The sequence below is a fragment of the Sapajus apella genome, unplaced genomic scaffold (genome assembly GCF_009761245.1).
Source record: "Sapajus apella isolate SASKATOON/1434 unplaced genomic scaffold, GSC_monkey_1.0 scaffold14, whole genome shotgun sequence".
In the NCBI taxonomy this organism is placed as follows: Eukaryota; Metazoa; Chordata; class Mammalia; order Primates; family Cebidae; genus Sapajus; species Sapajus apella.
Window position 1 is genome coordinate 9,877,542 of NW_022436954.1, and position 27,858 is coordinate 9,905,399.

The 27,858-nt window shown below is 44.3% G+C and overlaps 1 protein-coding gene across 8 annotated transcripts; it reads left to right on the forward strand.

The window, feature by feature from the left end:
* Positions 1 to 11: 11 nt before the first annotated feature.
* On the forward strand, positions 12 to 27,858 carry CPSF7 (cleavage and polyadenylation specific factor 7). 8 transcript variants are annotated; one of them, XM_032283205.1, is made up of 11 exons: positions 43 to 121; positions 744 to 852; positions 7,373 to 7,591; positions 7,851 to 7,927; positions 8,431 to 8,534; positions 8,934 to 9,106; positions 12,520 to 12,934; positions 13,321 to 13,439; positions 18,011 to 18,179; positions 18,839 to 19,006; positions 25,803 to 27,788. In XM_032283205.1, exons 4-10 carry the CDS (start codon positions 7,925 to 7,927, stop codon positions 18,999 to 19,001), a joined length of 1,146 nt encoding a protein of 381 aa, XP_032139096.1. In that variant the 5' UTR covers positions 43 to 121; positions 744 to 852; positions 7,373 to 7,591; positions 7,851 to 7,924; the 3' UTR covers positions 19,002 to 19,006; positions 25,803 to 27,788. The 8 variants fall into 8 exon arrangements, with proteins under 8 accessions (XP_032139091.1, XP_032139093.1, XP_032139096.1 ...); XM_032283206.1 differs by having other exon boundaries at positions 86 to 121; positions 7,854 to 7,927; XM_032283207.1 differs by having other exon boundaries at positions 86 to 121; positions 7,854 to 7,927; positions 8,934 to 9,079.

The window sequence follows — 27,858 nt, forward strand, 5'->3', positions numbered from 1 at the left end:
GCCGCATGCCGGAAGTGGCGGTGCGTGTGACGCCGGCGGCGGGGGGCGGGACCTGGGGCGGAGAGCGGTTCGCGCGCTTCGGGCCTAGTCCGGACTCGCCGCCGCCGCCGCCATATTCCCGGTAACGGGGGCGCGCGGCCGGGGGCAGGTTGGGCCGGAAGAGGGGTCGGGGTCGGCGCTGAGGCGGGGAGGGGGTTGGTTGAGATGGGACGGCAGGAATCGGCGGGCGGAGGGAGGCGCGGGCCTTTGAGGGAGGAGGCAGAGAGCGCCGGGCCGGGTTTGTGGGGAGGGAGCGGGGCGGGCCTAGCTGGGGGCCAAGAGTAGGCCTGGGTGGGGAGCCGAGGCGGCTGGAGCTGCTTGACCCCCAGGGGCCCTGGCCAGAGCCGCTTTGGGGCCTAGGCAGGTGCGGCGGACAGGGGCTGTGGGCTTCGCCGCGGTCATTCTTCGCAACGCGGTCTTTGGGCCCCTAGGAGCCGCGGGTGGGACTTTTCCGTCGCGCCATAGGCAGCTGCGGCGCCGACGCGGCGCTACCGGGATCGGGCCCGAGGGTGATGGGCAGCGACCCCCGGCGGCCTGGAGAGCCGGGGGGCGGCGCGAGGCCGAGGGCGGGGCGGAGCGGGTGGGGCCGGGCTGGGGCCGCCGGGATGCTGCGTCTCTGGAGACGGGAGGTTAGCAACCATTGCCCTCCTCCCAGCCCAGGACCCTCATGCCTCCTCATTCTTGCATTTTTCCGAATCCCGCAGTGGCATCTTCCTTACTTTGTCCATCCTCCGGGCTCGCGATCTTTCTTCCGGAGCCATGTCAGAAGGAGTGGACTTGATTGATATATATGCAGACGAGGAGTTCAACCAGGTGAGGGGTCATCAGGAGCTTTGGGATTTTCCTTGATCATCTGAGGAATCATTTTCAGCAAACTTGCAGTGGTTTCAAGCTGTACGAGTCGTAGGCTTGAACACGCGTCTACCCGGTCTAAAATTTTTCTCCTGCAGAAACTTTATGTTCCGCTTTATGTTAATTTGAGGCTCCAGGCTTAATTTTAAAGGCTTTAAGAGCAAATAAAAACCTGTAATAGAATAGTGAATCAACCTGTGGAATTTACTCCCCAGGAAGCCAAAGTTGGATGTCAGACTAACCACACTTTAAAATCAAAAGTACATTTGCTACAGTATTCATGAGGACAGTGTTGTTACCTGTTCCTTTACATTCTCAAACTGCAGCTGGAGAAGTGTAGTCCCCTCCACCATGACAGTGCAACGTAGAAAAGATAACTTTAACATTTAGTTTCAACTGCATCCCAATTAAGTTTTACTTCCTTTTATAAGTAGGTTGACTCCAGTCATGAGACGTCCACAGGCGTTTTGGTATGATTTTACTGATTAACTTTAGTCTTTCTAGAAGGAATAAAAGGGTAAAGACATTAGACAAACCAGCTAAAAGACAGAGACAGATCCATGCACATACCCTTAGTTAGATTTGTTTTTATTGTACTGGGGAATATTATACAAAAATTTATCTAGAGCTGGGCATGATGGCTCTTGACTGTAATATCAGCTGCTCCAGAGGCTGAGGTGGGAAGATTGCTTAAAGCCAGGAATTCAGTACCAGCCTGGGCAACATAGCAAGACCCAGGCTCTACAAAAATGTAAAAAAAAGCAACCAGATGTGATGGCTTGTGCCTGTAGTCTCATCTACTCTGGAGAGTGAGTCAGGAGATACTCCCTGAGGCCAGAAGTTCAAGGCTGCAGTGAGCCATGATTAGGCCACTGCACTCTGTCCTGGGCAACAGCAAGACCCTGACTCTTCAAAACCAAATAAAAAAATCTTCCATGCAGTTCAGTTTTTCAATCTTGAGGTCAATTCTCAAGAATGTTCCAAAGTTTCTATTTAAAACTTACTAATATCTTGCCTGGGTTATTTTCAGCACTATTCTACCTAAGTAAGCTGACTCTTCCCATTGGCATCCTCCAGTGGGTATACATAGGGACCTGGCAAAAGCATGTAATGAATGGGCTAGAAAAGGAAAGTTACCTGGTTGGACCCTGACTTTGATATGAGGCAACAGAAGAGGTGGATTTGTGCCATTTATTTTTCACTTGCCATAATTTTACGTTAAAATCTATTTTTTGGTGCATTATGGATTTGTAAGAAGGAAATTTATAAGCCATACACAAAAGTAGAATAGTGTAATGACCTTGTACCCATTATACAGCTTCACCAATTATACTTTTTAATGGCAGGTTTCTTGTCTCTTCTCTGGTAAACTGTGAAGTCCTTTAAATATAGCTGCTGATTGTCTTAAATACATGAATTTATTTATTTATTTTTTGAGATGGAGTCTCGCTCTGTCATCCAGGCTGGAGTTCAATGGCTGGATCTTGGCTCACTGCAACCTCTGCCTCCCAAGTTCAAGCTATTTTCCTGCCTCAGCCTCTTGAGTAGCTGGGACTACAGGTGTGCACCACCACACCTGGCTAATTTTTGTATTTTTAGTAGAGTCGGAGTTTCACCATGTTGGCCGGGCTGGTCTCAAATGCCTGACCTTGTGATCTGCCCCTCTCGGCCTCCCAAAGTGCTGGGATTGCAGGTGTGAGCCACAACGCCTGGCAAAAAAATTTTTTTCATTAAGTCTAATAATTATGGATGAAAGACAAAAGTACCATATGTTAATTTAGTTACAAAGCCATTGTTTTGCTGAATTTTTCCATATTCCTTTGAATCAGACTTTTACTGCCTTTAAAAAACAAATAGAGGCAGCAGTCTCAATTGTGTTTTAGAATATTTTAAGAATGTTAACTGATAGGCCCCAAGCTGGCCCATGCACAAGAAGCCCTTCATGTGTACTTTGCTCCCCAAGGAAAATTAATATTTTTCCTAGGTGGAACCCTATGGTGCTTACTCCCTGATCTCATAGAGCATTTGCTGCAAAAACCTTTTTTGCCAGAGCTACTTTATTTCTGACACATTGGGAGTCCTGGGATTCACACTGGCTCTCTTGGGCCAGGGAAAAGAACTCTGGAAAGGTGACTGAGAGTGGCTGCTCTGCTGGGAGGTTGTCTTCTCATACTGAGACAGGCTTTACACAATGTGCCCAGTTCTCTTCTTTTCTCCCATCAAATAGTATTTATTGAGCTAATTGTGTTTGCTAAGCACTTTGCCAGGACTAGTGAGGTAAAAGGGGGAAAAGAAGTACTCAGAACAGATTCTACTCTTGGTGGGTAGGGGTGGTGGACAATCACAGTGCAGAGTCCAGTGAAGGGCAAGGAGAGTGTGAAGCGAGAACTGTGGAAATGGTCATTATAAAGTCAATTTTTTATTAAACCTTGGTTACAATGAAAAGAAACAATGGGCTAATCCCAACACTTTGGAAGGCCAAAGCGGGCGGATCACTGGAGGTCAGAAGTTCAAGACCAGCCTGACCAATACAATGAAACCCCGTCTCTACTAAAAATACAGAAATTAACGAGGCATGGTGGCAGGCTCCTGTAATCCCAGCTACTTGGGAGGCTGAGACAGGAGAATCGCTTGAACCCAGGAGGCAGAGGTTGCAGTGAGCCGAGATCACACCACTGCACTCCAGCCTGGGTAACAGAGTGAGACTCTGTCTCAAAAATAAATAAATTTTTAAGAAAGAAATTTATTAATAAATTTTAGGAAATAATTTTAAAAAATAAAAAAAACAATGATACCAAGTTGGTTGCGTGTATAGCTGAGAAAAATAAATCCTGGGCCAGTTACTTCCATCAGTGGGATATCAGGAAGAAGAGGGTGGTGGTTAGGAACTTCGAGCAGACAAGTGGAGAAGATCTTATTTAAATTGAAAATCATACATGTTCTCTCTTGTTTACAGAGAAGCAAGAAGTTTCATGAGACAGTCACAGTTTTTTCTGTGCTGTTGAACACAAAATTCTTTGAGATTGTCATTCAATATTAAATACACATTTCATGTTTAATCTCCCTGGAATGAAACTTTGAAAATCAGTGCATGTACAATGTACTTTTCACTTAATTTGTAGAATTTGGTTGTACTTTATTACTGCATAAATCACCAGCAAAATCTCAGACCCTTAATCTGTGTTTCTCTTTTGCTAGCTAAACAAGTAAAATGAATGATGATAGGGGATTGAAATAAGAACAATTTGATACCTTGTTTATTCGGTAGAACCCTCAACAGACTTGCCCTGTGCAGTTCCCACTAGCTTTTTTGAACTGAGGCTCTGTGGCCCACAGAGACCATTTAAATCTTGTGATAATTTTGTATTCATTGAATCCTTTTGTTTCTGAAAGTGTTAGCCATACGAAGATCCTCCTAGATCTAGACTGTTCTATTCTTTTTTTTTTTTTTTTTAGACGGGGTTTCGCTCTTGTTACCCAGGCTGGAGTGCAATGGCGCGATCTCGGCTCACCGCAACCTCCGCCTCCTGGGTTCAGGCAATTCTCCTGCCTCAGCCTCCTGAGTAGCTGGGATTACAGGCACGCGCCACCATGCCCAGCTAATTTTTTGTAGTTTTAGTAGAGACGGCGTTTCACCGCGTTGACCAGGATGGTCTCGATCTCTTGACCTTGTGATCCACCCGCCTCGGCCTCCCAAAGTGCTGGGATTACAGGCGTGAGCCACCGCGCCCAGCCAGACTGTTCTATTCTTTAAGGGACCTTAAAAGAGTAAATTGGTTGCCTGAGCTTGTAGTATGAAGAGTTTCCTGGTGATGCATTTGGCCCCTGAGCTGTCAAAATCTGCATGTTAGTCCACTACTCAGTTTTCGGTGATAATTTTTACATCACAGCTATTAGACACATACATCCAAATTACAGATACTGCATGGAAAGGAATCTCCGTTTGTTTCCATTTGATTATCTAAGATGATGTATTTCCTTATTCCCTTTAAGTTTCATTTGAAAATTCTTGATTTAAAAAAATGAAGGCTGGGCACGGTGACTCATGCTTGTAATTCCAGCACTTTGAGAGGCCGAGGTGGGCAGATCACCGAGTATGAGCTGCTTGGCCAACATGGGGAAACCCTGTCTCTACTAAAAAATACAAAAAATTAGCCAGGTGTGGTGATGCACACCTGTAATCCCAGCTACTAGGGAGGCTGAGGCAGGAGAATCATTTGAACCCAGGAGGTAGAGGTTGCAGTGAGCCGAGATCACACCACTGTACTCCAAACTGGTCGACAAAGTGAGACTCTATCTCAAAAAAAAAAAAAGAATCTTGGTGTGAAGTAGTGCTTTCTAAGGATTCAAGCATTGGATAGGGTCAAGTAACTTATGTAAATCTTTGCCATGAACCACAGGAGCAACTCATCATACCTGGTACCTGAATGAAAGAGTGATTTGTCTAGAGTTGGGATGGTGTGAGACATAAGAGCTATGAAATATTTTATGGTGATTACTTGCACACAAAATATTCGCCCAGTTATTAGCCCTGGCTGACCTCACCTTATTCATTATCCACCCTATCCTCTCCAGTGTTAGCTTCTCTTCTCATTCTTTACATGCTGACCCTTTTATGCACAATCCTTTTTATGGGTTTGACTACATGGAACAAGCTTCCTGTGCTTATTTGCCTCACTGATTCCTTTTCTTGTTTTTAAGTTGCCCGCTAAAAGTTGACACTCTCTTTCTATTCTTTTTCTAACATTTTTACAAGGGTTAAGCCCGGCTAGTGGGTTTCTTAGATTGTTTATAATATTTGAAATTATTTATACGCTTCAGGAAGTAGAATCCTTCCCCCTTCTCTGTCAGAACAACCCAAGGTTATTCTCATAGTGTGCATTTTCTTCCTAATTTAGAAACTAAAAGATTGTTTCCAAAGGTTCCTATAATACAAGAATTACAAAAGGTCTGAGTACATTTTTTAGTAATCTTCTTCAGTCTCACTTCAGAATTAGCAGTTCTTGCTGTGGTATTGGAGGGAGAAAGTTATGGGAGCCACATGTCTTTAGTTGTCTTGGAGAAACTGTTTCTTCAGGTACTAGACAAGTTACCCAACTTAGGTGCTTCCTTTATTCCCTCTTTAAAAGAATAGCAATGATAGGAAACTGCCATGGCATCCTTATAACGCTGAACTACTTGCTGTTTCTGTTATTTTGGTAGCATTATCTTTAACACTATTTGAATGTTTTGTCTAATTTTTCTGTGAAAATAAAATAGTTGCCTGATCCTTAAGATTTCTCTGAGATAATTATATTGTAGAATCCTGAGCACTTTTTTTTTTTTTTTTTTTTTTTGGCTACATTGTCTCACTTTGTTGCCCAGGCTGGAATGCAGTGGTCCACTCATGGCTCACTGCAGCCGCAATCTCCGGGGCTCAATTGATTCTCCTGCCTCTTGAATATCTGGGACTATAGGCATGTGCCACCATGCCTGGCTAATTTTTGTATTTATTGTAAAGGTGGGATTTCACCATGTTGCCCAGGCTGGTCTCAAACTCTTGGGCCCAAGCAATCCACCTGTCTCTGCATTCCAAACTGCTGGGATACAGGTGTGAGCCCCTGCACCCTCTCTGTAAAATCTTAAACATTAAGGTTCCATAGAGTAGTAGTAGTTGTACTTTTAGGGGTTTTGGTATATAGTAACATATAGGCAGAATGTATATTTTGCACATCTCCCATAATATTCATATTGTAAACGCTTACTGTGACACAGCTTATGATATAGGTTCTTAAAAAAAAGTCTCCTAGACACATGTCATGGTAACGCATTGGGTCTGCATGTCATTTGAGAAATATAGCTTAGGGGAAAACCCCTGTTGTTATTATTCCCTTCCCTTTTGATTTATTTTTTTATTTCTCTGATGGAAAAATTGATTGTACACAATGAACTTTAGAGCTTTGGTAAATCGTGTACCAATCAAGGGATTTAAATCAGTAATTCCTGATCTTTTTTGCATTTTTGTACCCACTTTCATGCTTTTCCTCTGCATTCTATTTCTAAATAAATTTGTTATTAAATAGAATAGTGAATTTTATGTAACACTTGATTTTGGAAATAGCATAAGATGTTGAAAATTCGTTTTCGTCAGCATATTTTAGATGTCTTTAGAAGCTGACTTATTGATAACAGCAGTCCATGCATCTCATTGCATAATCTTTCTTTGCTTGCTTAATCACCCAGTGCGTTTTGATTCTTACCAGTGGCTAAAGCCAGAAACTTTACAGACTTTAACAGAATCTTGAGGGGTGAAAATGTACATGAGCATAATTAAGTGATACAGGTTCAATGGGAGGTTTTTCTTTCCTTGTTTCCTAGAGTAGGACAAGGAAGTTTTATACATGTTTTACCAAGTATTTAACCGGATTCTAATAAGCTAGAGTGAAATAGAATGAACAAAATGAAGGTTGCGAACCACCTTTGCCAACCCCTCGTCTCTTAGGACCCAGAGTTCAACAATACAGATCAGATTGACCTGTATGATGATGTGCTGACAGCCACCTCACAGCCTTCAGATGACAGAAGCAGCAGCACTGAGCCACCTCCTCCTGTTCGCCAGGAGCCATCTCCCAAGCCCAACAACAAGACCCCTGCAATTCTGTATACCTACAGTGGCCTACGTAATAGACGCGCTGCCGTCTATGTGGGCAGCTTCTCCTGGGTAAGTGTGGGTAACCAAAAATGTTTATGGGTGGGCTGGAGGGAGAGCACTGGGAGGTGATGGCATTTTCAGAAACCACTGTTGAACTGTTTTGTGCTCTGATGGGGTTGGATTTCTTTTTCCTGGGATCAGGTTGGATTGATCTCTGAAAGAGAACTATCCTGAGGACGTACTGGTGCCGAAGAAAGCAATGATTAAGTGGGTAGTTGCTTTTTCTGCCATCTTGTTACTGCCCCTGACCCTGGGGCTTTATGTCTAGCAGGGTCATCTGTGGGACGAGATTTCAGAGTGAACACCTTGAACTCTTGGTGGTCATTAGATGGTCCTGTGATAATGGTGGGTGATGGGGATTAAAGACCTTGATAACTCTAGTATACTTGGGGTAGGTGGTGACTGTTGTTCTGCAAGTTATTTTGTGATGTTTTGGGGCCGGTGGTGGAGGTGGTTTTTCCAAATTAGGAAATGTATTTTCTGTGGGGGAAGTTCTGGCAATGGTCAAACTCTAGCCTGTCTGATCTATAATTTAAAAGTTGCTAGCAGTCAGTGTTTGAACCGATGACCAGCCAGCTCAAATGGCAGTCAAAGTTACAATAAGTTTTAATCTTCCTAATCTCTAAAGATGGGGATTGGGGGTGAGTGGGTTTGGAATTCTGTGTGGGTGAGGACAATAAGAAAAGTCTGTACTAATTGAAATATTTCCAGGCTTTTGAGTTTCCTCTGGGGGGACTTAGTTGTGACTAGAATCCTAGGTTTGGGGGCAGGGTTTGGGACATTGGTGGGGCGGGGGGTGGGGGAGGTAGCTCTTGACATCTCTTCCTTTTCCATCTTGCCGGCCCCAGTGGACCACAGACCAGCAGCTGATCCAGGTTATTCGCTCTATAGGAGTCTATGATGTGGTGGAGTTGAAATTTGCAGAGAATCGAGCAAATGGCCAGTCCAAAGGGTGAGGTCTGGATTTGAGAAGCCCCTTTTAATTTGTAACCATTGGGATAACAGATCTGCACTATATTTTGGCCCTGGATTTTAATCCCTCCCACCCCTGGCCCAGCTTTCTGCCTTGGTTTTGGCAAACTGCCTTAGAAAGGGACCTAGCTGTATTGTAGCAGAACATCCATCTATTAAGGGGCGAAGAATACTGATTTTTAATTTAAAAAAAAAGCAAACAATAAAGATTTAGGCTATCTCTTTGTTGTTAGTAATGCTGTGTATGTGTGTGTGTGTGTGTGTTTAATTTAGCAAGATGTCCTTTGCTTTACCACTTTTTACTAAAAGTTAAAGAATTTCTTTTTTCTTCTCTAGGTTGTCTACAGATTTCATTCATTTTTAATTTTTCTTTCCTAAGGTATGCTGAGGTGGTGGTAGCCTCTGAAAACTCTGTCCACAAATTGTTGGAACTCTTACCAGGAAAAGTTCTTAATGGAGAAAAAGTGGACGTGAGGCCGGCCACCCGGCAGAACCTGTCACAGTTTGAGGCACAGGCTCGGAAACGTGAGTGTGTCCGAGTCCCAAGAGGGGGTACGTGGAGACCATCTGTATGAAGGGGGGGATGTTTGTGGGTTTGTTTTCTGTGGTGTAGGCTCATCCTACAGTGTGGATGAGTTTGGGGGAGGGTGATGGTGGTTTTGAGTGGTGTCATGGGCAACAAGTAGTCCCCAAAGTAGGTTGGTGTAGGAGAAAGAGCAATGTGCTAGAAGTCAAGTAGGTTCAGGTTGTAGTTTGGTTCTACCACTAACTCATCGTGTGACCTTGGCCAAGTCACTTTACTGCCTAGGGCCTGTTGCCCATCTGGACTAGTGACATGCTGTTTAAAGTTCCATTAACCTAAATTCTGTGTTTCTATCTAAAAATCAGCATATGGTGAATGGGCTTGATTTTTAAGACATGCTTCTCTATAGATTATCAAGAAGCAGACACCCTAAAATGTAACTTAAGATATATAAAGGTAGCTATAATATTTTCATAAACATACATTGGAAGGATACTGTAAGGAATCATCCAAAAGGAATGTTAGAGAATAAGAATTGAACAACATTTCTCTAGCATTGTACAGGGGAGAGGGTGCTCTTTTGACTACCAAATGTTTAGTCTGCTTGGCAGGTATATTCCATTAGTAGAGAAAGTTACAGGCCAAGCACGGTGGCTTACACCTACAATCCCAGCACTTTGGTAGTCCAAGGCTGGCGAATCATAATGTCAAGAGTTCGAGACCAGCCTGTCCAACATGGTGAAACCCCATCTCTACTAAGAATACAAAAATTAGCTGGACATGGTGGCACATGCCTGTAATCCCAGCTACTTGGGAGACGGAGGCAGGAGAATCTCTTGAACCCAGGAGGTGGAGGTTGCAGTGAGTCGAGATTGTGCCACTGCACTCCAGCCTGGGCGACAGAGTGAGCCCCTGTCTCAAAAAAAAAAAAAAAAAAAAAAAAAGAGTGTTAAATCAGACTGCCTTAGTTTGATGACAGTTTCCTTTACATTCATCTTTTTTTTTTTTTTTTTACATTCATCTTACTCCCTTTATTCTGACTGTACTCACTAAGCCCCTTTCTGATGCTAATTTAGTTTACCAATTAGGCTCTCCTACTGGGAAGAGAATGCACTGACCAGCCAACAAGTATTCCGGTCTGCTTGGGCAGTTATATTTCTCATTGTAAATTAATAAATTGGTGTTCTGGTTTATGAATCAGTCTCTTGTGAGTTTGGTTAGCATGAATTCGTCTCCTAGGGCCCAGTCACCCCAGTTGAAGCAAGTTTCTCAACCTGAGGACCAGACCTTGGATTTTCCTGACCTCATAAAGTGCAGCCACCTTGCAAGGCCCTCCCTGAGACAGCCAACCACCTTTATTTTCTTTTATTGTAAGGGAAGGAACCGCAAAGTTTCATCACCAATGTTCTGTCGCTGCTTGGATCCAGGCTCAAAATAGTGTCTTGTATTGATTGGGTGTATCCTCCAGGTAAAAATAAGGCCACTTCGCTCTTGCATAGGAACAGCTGTTCTTTTAACTAGATTGACAGCCTGGATAGATTTGGTGTGAACTCTTACTGCTCCATGTTAGAAAGGGCACACTTTTCTTCCTTGACAAGTCATATTTTCAGGTCCCCTCTGTTTTGGAGTCATTCTGTAATTCACCCCTGGCTTTCCTTAGGTGTGTAACTTTACAGCTGTATTGGGAGTAACATTCCTACTTCTACTCAGCTGCTTTTCATGTTAACTTTCTGTGTTGAAAAGATTGTGGTAACCGAGTGCTGTTTTTCTGCTCTGTCATGTTGATGGACCTAGACTCTGTTAATTCACTAAGTAAAGCTGGTGGACTTCCTGTGCAAAAAAATCGTTGCCTCTTTTGGGACTTGTAGCCATAGATACGAAATAGAACTCTTGCAAATGTGGAAACGGTAGTAGCTGGGAAGGTGTTTAGCTGTCTGATTACACTTGCCTAATACCTTTTTGTTCATCAGTTTAAGAGAACTCTAGGAAAGAGCCATTTGTGGCCAGGTGCGGTGGCTCACACCTGTAATCCCAGCACTTTGGGAGGCCGAGGCAGGCGGATCATGAGGTAAAAAGATCGAGACCATCCTGGCCAACATGGTGAAACTCCGTCTCTACTAAAAAATACAAAAATTAGCTGGGCGTGGTGATGTGCGCCTGTAGTCCCAGCTACTCTGGAGACTGAGGCAGGAGAATTGCCTGAACCCAGGAGGCAGAGATTGCAGTGAGCCGAGATTGTGCCATTCCACTCCCGCCTGGCGACAGAGCAAGACTCTGTCTCAAAAAAAAAAATAAAATAAAAAGCCATTTGCCATGTGCTTGAGACATGAGGAACAAAACAACACTGGCATTATTCTGTAATAGAAAAATCTAGGTGGTTGTCAACATAATTGATTCCACCTTAGGCTTTACTCAGGAATTGGGGTTAACTGTCATGTTCTAATTTAAGGAGCACTCTTTTCTCCACACCTGATGCCGCACAAAGACCCCCACAAAGCCCATGTGATCCAGTTCTTCTGTTGGATTCCCCATTAACCAGGCTTAGACTATTAAACTGGAGAGGAGCAAGTTTAGCCAAGTGACTTGACAGTGTGCTTCCAGCTGTTTAAAACATGGCCTTGAGCTCCTATTGTGCACACGACTGTGAGGTGATGGTGTTCCTAGTAGGCTGCCCTGAGGTGTAGAGGATTTTGGCCATTGAAATATAGCGGGAGTTCCCCAGATTTGAGACTTGTTTTTGTAGCAAGCTTTTGCTAAACATCCTTACTGTCAGCTATGTGCCATCTGCTCATTCTGTGGGCAGATCTTTTGTTGGCTTATCTCCCGTTTCTCTTACCTTTCACTTGACCTCCAGTTGTCTACTCTTCCTGTGTGTCTGTTTCTCACCCTGATTACTCTTTTTAGTATGTAAATAGAAGTGCCGTTCAGTTCCTGCCACTCCTTCTCTTCCCCTAAATTCCCTATTCAACGCCCCGTGGCAAAGAGAACATTTTAAGTGTGCAGCAGGAAGAGGTTAACTAGTATTAGTCTAAGGAGAGAGATCCTGAACTCTTCAGTAGATATGGGGTTTCAAGTCAACTGCAATTCACCTGAACGTCAGTGAACACTGTCATTTTCTTGTGGGCTGTTAGGATCCTTCTACATTTAAAAATAGAAGACATATAAGGATAAATTAAATGTGTTCTGAAGTACTTCTGGAGTTCTGGATGAAAAACATTCTTTGACAGGATTTAGGACAATATTGTTTTTGGATTTATGTCTTCACTGAGTTGCCTCTGCCCTTCTCTGAAGCCAAAGAAAAGGCAGTAGATGATTTTACCTTGTTTCTCAAACACTTTAGTCAGCTTCCTCTGTATGGTGTCTGATAACTCCTGCAGGATGAGCTGGTCCTATGGGTTGTATAAAGCCTGGGCAGTAACGTTAGTTCTGTTTTGCTTCATAGGAATACCTCCACGGGCCCATTCCCGAGATTCTAGTGATTCTGCTGATGGACGGGCCACACCCTCTGAGAACCTAGTACCCTCATCTGCTCGTGTGGATAAGCCCCCCAGTGTGCTGCCCTACTTCAATCGTCCTCCTTCAGCCCTTCCCCTGATGGGTCTGCCTCCACCACCAATTCCACCCCCACCACCTCTCTCCTCAAGCTTTGGGGTCCCTCCTCCTCCTCCTGGTATCCACTACCAGCATCTCATGCCCCCACCTCCTCGATTACCTCCTCATCTTGCTGTACCTCCCCCTGGGGCCATCCCACCTGCCCTTCACCTCAATCCAGCCTTCTTCCCCCCACCAAACGCTACAGTGGGGCCTCCACCAGATACTTACATGAAGGCCTCTGCCCCCTATAACCACCATGGCAGGTAAGGACTATCTTGTTCCTTTCAGATCTGAGCCAGGGTAAATAAATGTATTAAGCATTTTATTCTCCCTGAGAAAGTGAGCACTGATTCCTTGCTCTCTCCCTTGTGGACACTGTGTTTTCATAGCTTTGACTCCTGGGAAATAGTTTACTATCTGTTTGTTAGTGTTGTTATTTCATGTTTTGATTACATCTTAAGCACTTGACCCAAACCATATCCCTCATATCCCCCTATAAGGTACTTAATTAAATTAAGTGCTTCAAGCAGCTGCTATGAATGTCACAGATGACTAACGTTGTATGTTATGCCAGAATTACAAAAGTATTGTAGAATACGGTAACAGTAACGAGGCGTGAGCAATCAAGGGTGGTATTTTCTCTGTACAGCCGAGATTCGGGTCCTCCACCCTCTACAGTGAGTGAAGCTGAATTTGAAGATATCATGAAGCGAAACAGAGCAATTTCCAGCAGTGCCATTTCCAAAGCGGTATCTGGAGCCAGTGCAGGTAATTCATGCTTACCTTTGCTGCCTTTTCCTTAACCTTTAGTTTTTTTCCTGATTTTGTCATTTCAACTGGCAGAAGTTCAACAAGATAAAGTTGGAGTCCTGTAGATACCAGGAGTGGCACACTTGGAAAGGCAATATATAACCTGCTTTCTTGGCCTTGGGGAAGCTCCTGTATCTAGGCCTGCCCTCATGAAAACCAACTTAATTCTTAGAATATAAATAATTAATACTATCTCAATGTGGTATTTGTTATAAAATGAAATTCCTGCCTCGTGGAAATCTCGATCTTGATAGTTGATCTTTAGATCTAATGTCTGTAGTAGACCCAATACCAGGTATAGACCCTGAAGTCTTGACTGGATAATGTGGGTTTTTTTTTTTAATTTGTTTGTTTTGAGAGGGAGTTTTGCTCTGTCACCCAGGCTGGAGTGCAGTGGTGCAATCTTGGCTCACTGCAGCCACCACCTCCTTCAAGCAGTTCTCCTACCTCAGCCTCCCAAGTACCTGGGATTACAGGTGCCTGCCAACATGCCCGGCTAATTTTTATATTTTTTGTAGAGACGGGGTTTCACCATATTGGCCAGGTTGGTCTTGAACTCCTGACCTCAAGTGATCCACCTGCGTTGGCCTCCCAGAGTGCTGGGATTACATCTGTGAGTCACCGTGTCTGGCCTACATAATGGTTTGGTATGAAATCTGATTACATTTGGGAGTCTTAAGATGACACCCAGTAGACTTGCCTCTTTTTATGATAGCAGGTAGCCTATCCTAAAAAGAGGCAAGTCTATTGGGTGTCATCTTAAGGCATTATATGCCCTTACAGCTAATCTTTGCCCTGCTGTCAGTGTTAAGTGAGCAGAACCAGCAGCCATGATTCTGAAACCCCTGACCATATCTTTGGTTTTTAAAAGAAGAGGCTACAGGAAGTTTCAGAGTTCTGGTTCAGTTTTTATATTATGACATTAGCCATATTTACTTCCTTCCTGTGAGTTCCTCTACCTGAATATAAATGTTTGTGGATTAAGAGATTTGCTAAGGAGTAAGTTAGCCCTGGCCGGGCACAGTGGCTCACGCCTGTAATTCCAGCACTTTGGGAGACTGAAGTGGGTGTATTACAAGGTCAGGAGTTCAAGACTAGCCTGACCAACATGGTGAAACCCTGTCTCTACTAAAAATATAAAAAATAGCCAGGCACGGTGGCGCATGCCTATAATCCCAGATACTCAGGAATGGCTTGAACTTGAGAGGCGGAGGTTGCAGTAAGCCAAGATCATGCCACTGCATTCCAGCCTGGGCAATAGAGGGAGACTCCATCTCAAAAAAAAAAAAAGACCAGGTATGGTGGCTCATCCCTGTAATCCCAGCACTTTGGGACACAGAGGCGAGCAGAACACAAGGTCAAGAGATCCAGACCATCCTAGCCAACATGGTGAAACCCTGTCTCTACTAAAAATACAAAAATTAGCTAGGCGTGGTGGTGGGCACCTGTTATCCCAGCTACTTGGGAGGCTGAGGCAAAAGAATCGCTTGAATCCGGGAGGCAGAGGTTGCAGTGAGCCGAGATCGAGCCACTGCACTCCGACCTGGGCAACAGAGTGAGACTGTCTCAAAAAAAAAAAAAGAAAAAAAAGAAAGAAGTTAGCCCTAAATTTTATCACCTGCTTTCCCTCATTTTCATCTTTGTATCATCTTGCCAAACTTGAATCCACAGAGTAGGTTAAAGACAGAAAGTATATAATATATGTTCCTTTCATTTTTTTACCACCAGAAAAATCTACATTGACATCTAAAGTAATCTTTTTAGGCCGGGGGCAGTGGTTCATGCCTGTAATCCCAGCACTTTGGGCGGCCAAGGCAGGTGAATCACTTGAGGTCTGGAGTTCAAGACCAGCCTGGCTAATATGGCGAAACCCCCATCTCTACTAATAATAGAAAAATAAGCTTGGCGTGGTGGCATGTGCCTGTAGTCCCAGCTACTTGGGAGGTGGAGGTTGTGGTGAGCAGAGATTGTGCCACTGCATTCCAACCTGGGCAACAGAGTGAAATGTGTCTCCAAAAAAAAGATATTTTCAAATTTAAAAGTAATATATGCCCATTGTAATGAGTTAAATACACAGAGCAGCATGAAGAAAGTATTCATTGCCCCTTTTTCCTCATCAACCCTTTCGCACTAAGATGATCACTAACCGCATCGTGATCTCCTTCCTTTTTTGTTGTTTTCATTCCATTCGTTCAAACCACAAATACTCACCGAAGTTGCCTACAAAAACGGCAGCAATTCCCTGCCAGGATGGAGTCTTCATGTTCTTAGGCCTCCACTGGACAGTTGCTCCAGTAGTTTTTCTATTCCTGTTGCCTTGCACAGGTGAAGCTGCCAGGCGTCATTTTCACTGGACCGCTGTCTGGATTCATGTTTTATTTGTATTATCTTCTGTCCTTACTGCTCTCGACTTAGCTTGGAAAAGCAAAGTGCAGAGTGCAGTTACTCTCCCCATGACCACTGTCCCTGAGCCAGGCATTGCTCCGAGTTGGGAAATGAAAGGCCTAGTTTTAGATGACAATATAATTTTTTTTTTTCTTGAGACGGAGTCTCACTCCATTGCCTAGGCTGGAGTAGTGCCAGTGGTATGATCCCGCCTCAGTGCAACCTCTCCCTTCTGGATTTAAGCAATTCTCCTGCCTCAGCCTCCCGAACAGCTGAGATTACAGGTGCATACCACGACAACTGGCTAATTTTTGTATTTTTAGTAGAGACCTGGTTTTACCATGTTGGCCAAGCTGGTCTTGAACTCTGGTCTCAAGTGATCCGCCCACCTCATCCTCCCAAAGTGCTGGGATTATATAAGTGAGCCACTGCACCTGATCATAATTTTTTTAGTTCACACATATACTACACACTTATTTTTATATATAACATGTATACACACATACATCTATTGTAGATTAAAAGTAATTTGTAAACACATTGTTTAAAAAGTCTCATAGGGTGCAGTTGCTCATACCTATAATCCCAGCACTCTAGGAGGCCTGGGCAGAAGAATCACTTGAGGCCAGGAATTTGAGACCAGCCTGGTCAGCATAGTGAGACCCCCATCTGTACAAGAAGATTTTGAGAACTAAGCTGGGTGCAGTGGCATGCACCTGTAGTCCCAGCTACTGGGGAGGCTGAGGCAGGACGATGGCTTGAGCCCAGGAGTTCAAGAAAGCAGTGAACTCTGATCATACCACTGCATTCCAGCCTGGATGATAAAACGAGATCCACTTTCAAAAACAAAATAGTCCTCTATACAAGGACCACCAATAAGACCACTTTGTATGGTTTAGTATCTTTTTCTCCAGAATTTTTTTCTGTGCATGTGACAGTATATGTAATTTTTATTGTTTTTACAAAAATGGGATGTGGTTTTTTTTTTTTTGAGACGGAGTTTCGCTCTTGTTACCCAGGCTGGAGTGCAATGGCGCGATCTCGGCTCACACCGCAACCTCCGCCTCCTGGGTTCAGGCAATTCTCCTGCCTCAGCCTCCTGAGCAGCTAGGACTACAGGCACGCGCCACCATGCCCAGCTAATTTTTTGTATTTTTAGTAGAGACGGGGTTTCACCATGTTGACCAGGATGGTCTCGATCTCTTGACCTCGTGATCCACCCGCCTCGGCCTCCCAAAGTGCTGGGATTACAGGCTTGAGCCACCGCGCCCGGCTGGGATGTGGTTTTGAAACTTGTTTGTATTAGTATATTCTGGACACCTATTATATCAACTGACAGTATTTATTGGTCCTTACTGTGTGTCTGGCACTGTGCTGAGGGCTTTACGTGGATTACTTTGTTTACCTCCTGCTTTTTAACAACTGTGTAATATTCTATAGAACCAATATAGCCAGACCCTATTGAAGACAGTATAACAAGCAACATTAAAACACTGTTAAACACTCACTTGTGAACAGAAGTAGAAAAAAAAAAAAAATTTTTTTTTTTTTTTTTTTGAGATGGAGTTTCACTCTTGTTGCCCAGGCTGGAGTGCAGTGGCACAATCTCAGCTCACCTCAATGTCTACCTCCCGGGTTCAAGCAGTTCTCCTGCCTCAGCCTCCTAAGGAGCTGGGATTACAGGCATGCGCCACCACGCCTGGCTAATTTTGTATTTTTAATAGAGACAGGGTTTTTCCATGTTGGTCAGGCTGGTCTCAAAACTCCCAACCTCAGGTGCTCCACCCGCCTCGGCCTCCCAAAGTGCTGGGATTACAGGCATGAGCCACTGCGCCTGGCCAGAAGTAGAAAATGTTTAGTAGAATTGCTGGCTCAAAAAATACGCACATTGTTTAATAGATGTTGTCAAATAGTCCCTGGACAGCAATGTGTCAGTTTGTTCATCTGACAACATCTGTCAGATTCTAAACCACTGGAACATAGTATCGTCCAGTTTTACACCAGCAATGGCTGCCTCATCTGTGTTACTGTGGTTGCTTGCGACAGCCAGCTGCTCTTGATTTGTGTCTGCCTGAGCTTTCCTTTTGGTCAGCTAGTTTACCATCTCTCCTCATCCTTGGCCTTTCCCATTCATCGTTTGTTAGGGGATTACAGCGACGCAATTGAGACGCTGCTCACAGCCATTGCAGTTATCAAACAGTCCCGGGTCGCCAATGATGAGCGTTGCCGTGTCCTCATCTCCTCTCTTAAGGACTGTCTTCATGGCATTGAAGCCAAGTCCTACAGCGTGGGTGCCAGTGGGAGCTCTTCCAGGTGAGTTGGTGATTGCGTCCTCACTTACCAGCCCTGAGCAGCACTCTTCCGGGCATAGGGAGTGGGCACAGATGGAGCTCAGGGAATCTGGGAAGGACCTGGCCTAAAGTCTAGACCTTAGCCTTCATGTTTTTCTGGGGAAGAAACTAATCAGATACTTTCATTAATAAGTGTTATAACATCTGGAATCTGGTGGGTGAGGCAGTGGGCTCATGTGGAAAATACACAGATGGGTATTGTTAAGAACATGGGCTTTGGAGCCCTACAAGCTTGGATTGGAATCCCAGTTCTGCTGCTATCTGTGTGACTTTCTTGCATATGGAAGTTAGTCAGCTTTCCAAGCCTCATCTTTCTCATTTTTAAAAAAAGGGACAGTGGTGGTATTTATCTTACAGACCTGTTGTAAAGATTAGGTCAGATAATGTATACAAAATTATTAGCACTACGCCTGATACGTTATGTTCTCAGCAAATAGATTTACCTGTTAGTCATTTTCCTAAAAAAGACTAGTCCTCAAAGAGCTAAAATCCTCAGACAGTGGTCCCATGATAGAGTAATAGAGGAGTAGCTTAGGCAAATATTCAAAGACACCAAAACACCATACTCTTGGAAAGAATGTGATAGGCCATCTGAGTGAGGCTGAATGATCTTTCTAATAGGAAAAGACATCGGTCCCGGGAAAGGTCACCTAGCCGGTCCCGGGAGAGCAGCAGGAGGCACCGGGATCTGCTTCATAATGAAGATCGGCATGATGATTATTTCCAAGAAAGGAACCGGGAGCACGAGAGACACCGGGATAGAGAACGGGACCGGCACCACTGAGAAAGGTGGGAAGAAGCCCCGTTCCTGGCTGCTAGGGGATCTTTTATGAAAAAAAAGATTTACAGTGAAGAGTTTTCTCTCTCTAAAGCAAAAGTAAATGCAGCAAGGGTAGGGGCAGATTTCCTGCAGATTTATGGGGAGTCATACCCTGAGATTTAGCTCTTGCTGCTTGTTTCTTTACTACCTTAACCTGGTATCTGAGTGAGAGCGTGGTGTGTGCGTTCAGGCACCAATTTGAATCCCAGTTCCTCCACTAATAATTGGCCATATTACTTTCTGTTCCACAGTTTCTTCATTTGTAAATGAAGATAATAAAAGTAACTGTCCCAAATGACTTGCTAAGTTTTAGTGAAAGAGTCCATGTAGACTATTTAGCACGCATGGTACCTGTCACATAGTAAGTTCTCAATAATTGATAACCATTGTTATTATGAACTTTCAATTAAAAAAAAAATCAGGCTAGGTGTGGCTCACGCCTGTAATCCCAGCACTTTGGGAGTGCAAGGCAGGTGAATCACAAGGTCGGGAGTTCAAGACCAGCCTGACCAACATAGTGAAACCTCATCTCTACTAAAAATACAAAAATTAGCCAGGCATGGTGGCGCGTGCCTGTAATTCCAGCTACTCAGGAAGCTGAGGCAGGAGAATCGCTTGAACCTGGGAAGCAGAGGTTGCAGTGAGCTGAGATCACACCGTCGCACTCAATGGCAACAGAATGAGACTCTGTCTCAAAAAAAACAATAGGAAAATTGTAGGAAGGCCATTGCCTACTTAGTTTTCAAGGTGCCACATTGATTTTAAGAATTAGGCTGCCGGGCGCGGTGGCTCACACCTATAATCCCAGCACTCTGGGAGGCTGAGATGGGAGGATTGCTTGAGCCCAGAAGTTCAAGACCTGCCTGGGCAACATAGGGAGGCCCTGTCTCTACAAAAAATAAAAATATTAGCCAAGTGTGGTGGTTCCAGCTATTCAGGAGGTGGAGGCGGGAGGGTTGCTTGAGCCCGGGAGGTTGAGGCTGCAGTGATTTGTGATTATACCACTGTACTCCAGTCTGAGCGACAGTGAGACTCTGTCTCAAAAAAGGTGGGGAGGAGGGGCAGATGTGGTGGCTCACACTGGTAATTCCAGCACTTTAGGAGGCAGAGGCCAGAGGATCACTTGAACAGGAGTTTGAGACCAACTTGAGCAATATAGTGAAACCCCGTCTCTTTTATCTCTTTTTTTTTTTCTCTCTCTCCTCCAAGATGGAGTCTCACTTTGTCACCTAGGCTGGAGTGTGTAGCATGATCTCGGCTCACTGCAACCACTGCTTCCTGGGTTCAAGCAATTCTCCTCCTCAGCCTCCTGAGAAGCTAGCTGGGACTACAGGCGTGCGACCATGCCTGCTAATTTTTTTATTTTTAGTAGAGATAGGGTTTCACCATATTGGTCAGGTTAGTCTCGAACTCCTGACCTTGTGATCTGCCCACCTTAGCCTCCCAAAGTCCTGGGATTACAGGTGTGAGCCACCACACCTGGCTGAGACTCCATCTCTTAAAAAAAAAAAAAAAAAGATTCATTTAAAAGATTTTGAAAATTAATATGCTTTAGTCAGAGAGGAGAAAGCAGCTGGAAAAATTATCTTTAACAGCTTTAGAGGCTTTATGGTGGATAATTAACTTCAATGGAAGGGTTTTTGCTTTTGGAAAAGACTTACTGATGAGGTGTTTTGTTCTGTTTTGAGATGGAGTCTTGCTCTGTCACCCAGGCTGAAGTGCAGTGGCACAATCTTGGCTCACTGCAACCTCCGCCTCTCAGGTTCAAGCAATCCTCCTGCCTCACACCCCCTCGTAGCTAGGATTACAGGCACGCGCCACCATGCCTGGCTAATTTTTGTGTATTTATTAGAGACAGGGTTTCACCATATTGGCCAGGCTGGTCTTGAACTCCTGACCTCAGGTGATCTACCTGCCTTAGTCTCCCAAAGTGCTGGGATTACAGGCATGAGCCACCATATCTGGCCTGTTTTGTTGTTGTTGTTTTTTTTATTTTTAATAGACGCGGTGTCTTGCTCTGTCATCCAGGCTGGTGTACACTGTCCTGGCTGCCACTGGCTAAAAAATTAGCAGGTGTGGTGGCAAGCGACTGTAGTCCCAGCTGCTCAGGAGGCTGAGGCAGGAGAATTGCTTGAACCCAGGCACCATCATGGCTCTGTAACATCAGCCTGCTGGGCTGAGGTGATCCTCCTGCCTCAGCCACCTGAAGGCTAATTTTCAAATCTATTATAGAGTCTCACTATGTTGCCCAGGCTGGCCTTGAACTCCTAGCCTCAAGTGATCCTCCTGCCTCAGCCTCCCAATGTGCTACGGGATTACAGGCATGAAGCCACTGCGATTGGCCGTGATTTTTCTTTTGAAGCAAAATGAAAGCAGGAAGGTTGAGAGAGAAACTTTTAAGTAATGGAGAAGTCCAGTTAAGATCAGTCGGATCCAGGGGCTCTGGCTATGTCTTTCCAGACTTTGTCTGCATCTCTCAGCTCTGCTTTTCTCTTTTGCTTTCATTCTTAGGCTCCATATTGGTAGGGAGTCGGTGGCGGGGGAAGGTGCTGTATCTTTAGGTTGCATCGCACCAGCTTAGCAATCCCAACTGAAGGAAAGCTTCTAGAAAGATTGTTTCTAGTATATAAGTATACAGGAGCAGGTGTTGACCCTGCTTCTATGGAAATCTTTAAAATAGGCCAGACTCTGGCTAGGGGTCTATCTGAAGTTTCTGGAGGCTACTGTGTGACCCAGGTAACTTCAGGGTCTTTTCTCAATTTTGTGGTTGCAGATTTGTAAGTCTCTAGGACTTCCCATTTTTCTGTCTCACATCAAGTACATTAAGAAGATGTCCTTGATCTTTTGCATGTTTGATTGATCTAAAGTAATGGTAATTGAAAAGGAAGATGAGGGGAAAGAATAGGAGTTCTGTTTGGTGTCTTTGGGGTGGTGATGTCTGGGTGAAGAAGAAAAAAGAATCTCACCACCTGTGAGCCCGTATAGTTCATGAGCAATAGCTAGAATGTAAATAGTTGGAAAATTGTGCAGTATTTTGCATAGTGACAACCTACTAACAAACCAAAATACTCCTTTTAGGTTTGGCCACTGCCTTCTAGCTTGTTCTTTAGCCATTATCTTAAATAGATTTATAGCTAGGAATTGTTTTTGTCTTCTTCCAAAAGAGGCAGATAAGTGGGAAGATGAAAAATTACTAATATTTTTTGTGTCTCTGTTGTTAGCTGCTCATTTATTCCACAGAATCCTAGACTGTTAAATATTACTGAAATCTAGGATAACCCATGAAGAATCAATAGTTAGTCTGTGGGTTCTAGGTACTTCCTTCTAGATTTTGCAACAGGTTGAGTTTGGGGAGATGTCCGCATACCCTCTGGAAAAGCAGATACTAACGTAGATGAAGACCTAATTCAGTCTCAGGTGGGCAGGAGGGCAAGCATTAGAGTAGGTCTTGGTTCAGTCCTGTCTCATCTGTAGTAGTAGCAACATTTCCCTTTTCTTGTTTGGGTCTGCACAGTTGCTATTGTTACTTGTGGGCTGAAAACCACACGTAGGCTACAATGTATGTCCTTTGGAGCTGACTGGGATAAGAGTGACCGGGGAGGTGGTGATTGACCTGTGCAGAGCATGAACTATCATCTTTGGGGCTGCATTCAGTTTAGTAGTTAGAAGGTAATTGCATGTCACCATTCCTGATGGCTTTGCTCCTGACAGCCTTATGACAGGGAAATTATCAGCAAGACCCACTAATCCAGTAGTAGTTTGAGAATTAAACATCTCCCTTTTTTTTGTTTTTGTTTTTTTTTCCCCCACCTGCAACTGTCTTGATGTAGTTATAGAGAATTAAACATCTCAACCTGAGTCTTTAGCTGTCACTTTGTCTTATTTCTTCCACTTATAAAACGGGGTCAGACACAGTGGCTCATGCCTATAATTTCAGCACTTTGGGAGGCTAAGAAGGATGGATTGCATGAGCTCAGGGACCAGCCTGGGTAACATGGCAAAACACCCGTCTCTACCAGAAATACAAAACTAGCTGGGCATGGTGGTATGTTCCTATAGTCCCAGCTACTTGGGGGTGTTGAGGTGGGAGGATCGCTTGAGCCCAGGAGGTTGAGGCTGCAGTGGGCCATATTTGTGCCACTGCACTCCAGCCTGGGAAATAGAGCAAGACACTGTCTCAAAAAATAATAGTAATAAACATAAGATGGAGCCGGGCGCGGTGGCTCAAGCCTGTAATCCCAGCACTTTGGGAGGCCGAGGCGGGTGGATCCCGAGGTCAAGAGATCGAGACAGTCCTGGTCAACATGGTGAAACCCCGCCTCTACTAAAACTACAAAAAATTAGCTGGGCATGGTGGTGCGTGCCTGTAATCCCAGCTACTCAGGAGGCTGAGGCAGGAGAATTGCCTGAACCCAGGAGGCGGAGGTTGCGGTGAGCCGAGATCGCGCCATTGCACTCCAGCCTGGGTAACAAGAGTGAAACTCCGTCTCAAAAAAAAAATAAAATAAATAAAATAAAATAAACATAAGATGGGACTGTTTCTCCCATTATGAGGATAGTTCTCTTTCGGTAACTGAAAATGCTTTAACAACATTACCTAAAACCGTCATTTGACTTATGTCGGCCCATGACACGATGGGGAAACTTAACTCTGAGGCAGATTTTCTACTTCCCCACTTTTCCCGGTCACCCCTTAAATATGGTGGTTATTTCATCTGAATAAGACAGTCTGAAAGAACTGAATCAAGCACCCCAAAAATGTCAGTTTCTTACATTCTCACCCTAAGGACTGTTAATTCCATCTTAGTGACCAAGTTACGGCTTAGGAGGTTTCATGTTGGAAAGATGGTACATGTCCCTCATTTATAGCAACCTTTTAGTTAGAAATGAATTGTATTTATATTCTATGAACAGGTGTTCCTTGAGAGTGAAAGGTGTGTTTTGTCCAGAGGTGGCAATACAATAGTAGCCTTCTTTGTCCATTTTCTCTCAGCATAGGGCCTAGTTCTGGGGCTCAAAGGCTAATTGGCCCACTGAATTAGCCAATTTCTGATTTCTGCCCACATTCCAACATTGGCACCAAAAGGTAGCTATGGAGATTTAAGAATCAAGTGCTGTGGCTTACTTCTCTTGGTGCACAAGTTATCCTCTGCAACCTGTGTCTTCAACTTTTTGTAGTTCTCAGCTATGTCAGTTTTATCTCATTATTTTAGGACATCATCCTTCTTGAAAAATAGTCATTCTCACCTCATTCCTATCCTCATTAGCCATTGAAAACTGAGCTTTCTCTTCAATTTGGATCGAATTCAAAGGTTGAGAAGCCCTGATGGTATGACATTGAGTGCACTGAGGGCTTCAGTTTTCCCTCGGAGAAAATGGGACAAACACCAGCCTGCATAGGTGTTTAGGTAGGCCAGGAAGGCCAAGGCCATACAGGTTCTGAGGAGCCAAGCTGAAAATAGTGTCGTTTCAGTGTGTAAAAGGATCAGGCAGGTTGTAGGTTTAAGGTCACTTTACAGAAGTACTTATATATAAGAGTAAACATTTGTATGTAGGCTGTGTTGCCGGTTTGGGCATTCCTCATTTTCTCCTCAATTGAAATGAGGAGAAATTCCAATTCCTCATTTTCCAAAACTTTGACTATTAATTCTGTTTTATATGGTCAGACTGGCCATGCTAACACCCGCATGATGTGGTGTGGTGTTCCATATTGCAGCATTGGAACACCACAATGCTGCAGGGCTTGAGTGTGCTAGGAACTTTGTTTGGTGGCCATGTGACAGGTGGCTTAATAGACCCTTTTGGGTATAAGTTCTTAACTGCATTGAGGTTTCTTCATGCTCTGCTTTCTGTTCTGGCTTGGCCACGTGACTCCAGCTTAGTGTTAGTATGTTTCCTGGTCCCTCACCTATGGCTCTCATGTGGGGAAAGACTTAAAATCTCTTGAGCTTTCCTGTATCTTGGAAAATCTCTGGGGCTGTGTTTGTACACACACATACTCATCAAGACAATTTTTAAGGGCTCTTTTAAAAGGAAAAGAAAAAGGATTTAAGAGTTTCCTGTGTATGTGCATCCTGCCTGCTAGGGCCTCTTGGGTGTTCGGGGATTCATGGATTTGGTTATGTACACAATTGTTTTTTTTGTTTTTTTTTTACCACTAAACTCCCATTTCCAGATTTTTCCCCCTTCCCCTTAAGGTAAGCTATGACTTGGACAGAACAGATTTCTGAACCTGTGTTTAAACTCACCTTATTCTCTTTTAGCAGCTTTTCTTGAAATGTCACAGTATCCATACTTTTCCAGCCAAAGTGTCCTTTTCAGTCAAACTTTCAGAGACCTCATTTCAGTGTGTTTTTTTCACCTAATCTTTTTTTTTTTTTTTTTTTTTTTTTTTCTTAAGTCGGGGGTTTTACCATGTCGGTCAGGCTGGTCTTGAACTCCTGACCTCAGGTGATCCACCTGCCTCAGCCTCCCAAAGGGCTGGGATTACAGGTGTGAGCCACTGCACCTGGCTTTTTCACCTAATCTTTAAAGTGGATGTCTTTTTTTCTCTCTACTTAGTGTAGCTTCTCCTCCAACCATTCCTCACCACTTCTAGTATCAAGACAATTCTGCTTTGTTTTTGCAGGCTTGCATTCTGTATCTGCATCCCCTACTACTTAAGCTGTAGTGTTAGATAATGTCAGTGTGTTTTTATATAAGCCCCTATCAGTCAGAAAGTAACCTCTAACTTGTGTTTTCTTTCTTCTGATGTTCTCATTGCAGGAGTCTGGTTGGAAGCAAATGTTTTTTTAATGGACTTGCATCTCCTCACCTTGATCAGGACTAAAGGACGGAGGCCGCCCCACACCCCCTTCCCTTTTCTCCAAACCCCTAACTCCCTCCAGACACCCAGGGAATACCCTCTGCCCTACAGGATTGAAGACTGTTTGGCAGCCCTCCCAATTCCACACCTCCTGTTTGCCAGGGGAAAGAACCTAAAGACTTCGTGTGATTGGGAGGGGTGGCAGACAGGAAGCAAAGAACATGTCCAGGCCCCTGGTCTCCATAGAGAATGGTGCTTTGTCCAAGAAAACGTATGAGTTTCTGATTCTCCAGGAGCACTTCAATGGTGAGGTTGATGGGAAGACTTCCTTCCCACAGAAAATAGATCCTCCATGTGGGATCTAGGAGAATGACTGGGTGTGCCAAAATATGCCCAGGGTCCTGCCCTCAGCACTAGATTTAATGGGGCCAAGAGGGTCCAAACCCCTTGCTAACATACCACTTCTTTGTTTAACTCCTTTACTACCTTCCCAGCCCTTTGAGGAGGGACCATGAGAACAGAAATTACCTTATGAAAAGCTACTTCTGTTCCTGCTTTCCCTCTCATATATTGACGGTTTATTTCCTTGACCTCCCAGAGGGCTGAACTCTTTCAGCTCTGCGCTGCCCAGCCTTCTCAGTGGACTTGCCCCTCCTAAACAGAGAAGGCCCATGAGGTTGCTTTCTGCTGGGAAGCCTGGCAGAGCCAGTTACCACCCTCTGCTGCTTAGTGCTTGGTTACCTCTTGCAATAACCAGCTCTTAGTTGTTCCTTTTCCCTGGGGCTTTTCCATTTAACACATGGAGCCCTTCCCCCAGAAGGCTACTTCCTTGTTTTAGAGGAAGGTACTGCCCATTGGGAGATGGGGACATTGGGACCTCAGCAACGAAGAACCCTTGTGAAGTACCAGGAGGAATGGGGAAAGAGGCAAGTTGGGCAGGATATGGCCTACTTCCATAGGCTTTTCTTTTTTTCAGGTTTGATGTAAGCATGGGCTTGCATCCCCCAGGTACATACTTTTACTTATTGTGGGATAACCTGGCACTAGAAGGCAGGTAAAGTCACAAATTTGGTGTCTTTTCACCTTTTGACTGTTGACTTAATAGCTCCGCTCACTCTGCCTGGAGATACTTCCTGCCTCAGATGAGGAGCCAGAAGAAACAGAGCCCGACTTGAATGAACTCAGCTCAGAGTTCTAAGGACCCCACTCTGGGGGCCGTTTTCTCTACAGGCAAATGGAATTGCTTTTCCATAACATCCAAATTGTTATGTGGTTGCTGCTGGAGAAGGAGGCAGCAACGGGGTCCTGCGGTATCCATGGGGTGATGCTACTTCTGCATGCATCTACAGGGCATCTGACATCTAACATGGGACGTGGCATGTGAGATGAGACTTGGCATGTGAGACATAGGGTCACTAGAGACCCTTCTGGCTCAGAGGAGAGAGACTGAATTGGACTAAACCCTTCCTCTGTTCCCAACACGTTTCTCATGTAGCCCTCAGTCACTGAGGGAGTCCCCTGCAGGGTTGGAGAGGCACATTCCCTTGGGACAGAGGCTACAGGTTGGAGCTTTTTTCCCCCTGTCCCTCAACCCCATCCCCACCTCAACTTCAGAACATGGCACCCCACCCAACCGGCCAAGTGTTAAGTGATGTGCTTATTGAGAGCAACTCCGGGTGTCTTTTAAAACGTAGAGAAAAGGTGACAGTTTAAGGAAAAATATATATAGAATACCAGAAATGCCGTTTACCCGGAGAATTTTTTTCTCCCCATTTTTGTTTTGTTTTTACTCAATGACACAATTTTTAGTTTTATTTCCTGATAGCAAAAGGAAAAAACACCCCTCAAAAAGGCCAAGGTCCCGTCCCCCTGTTGTCGGTGATTTGTTTGTCTTTCTGATAGGTTGAAAATTGTGTAATAAACTTGATGACGCTGTCAATCTTTTATACTGCATTGTATTTTTTTCCTTTTGTAACAAAATATTTTTAAATAATAAATGGGGTGTGAGCTGTTTTA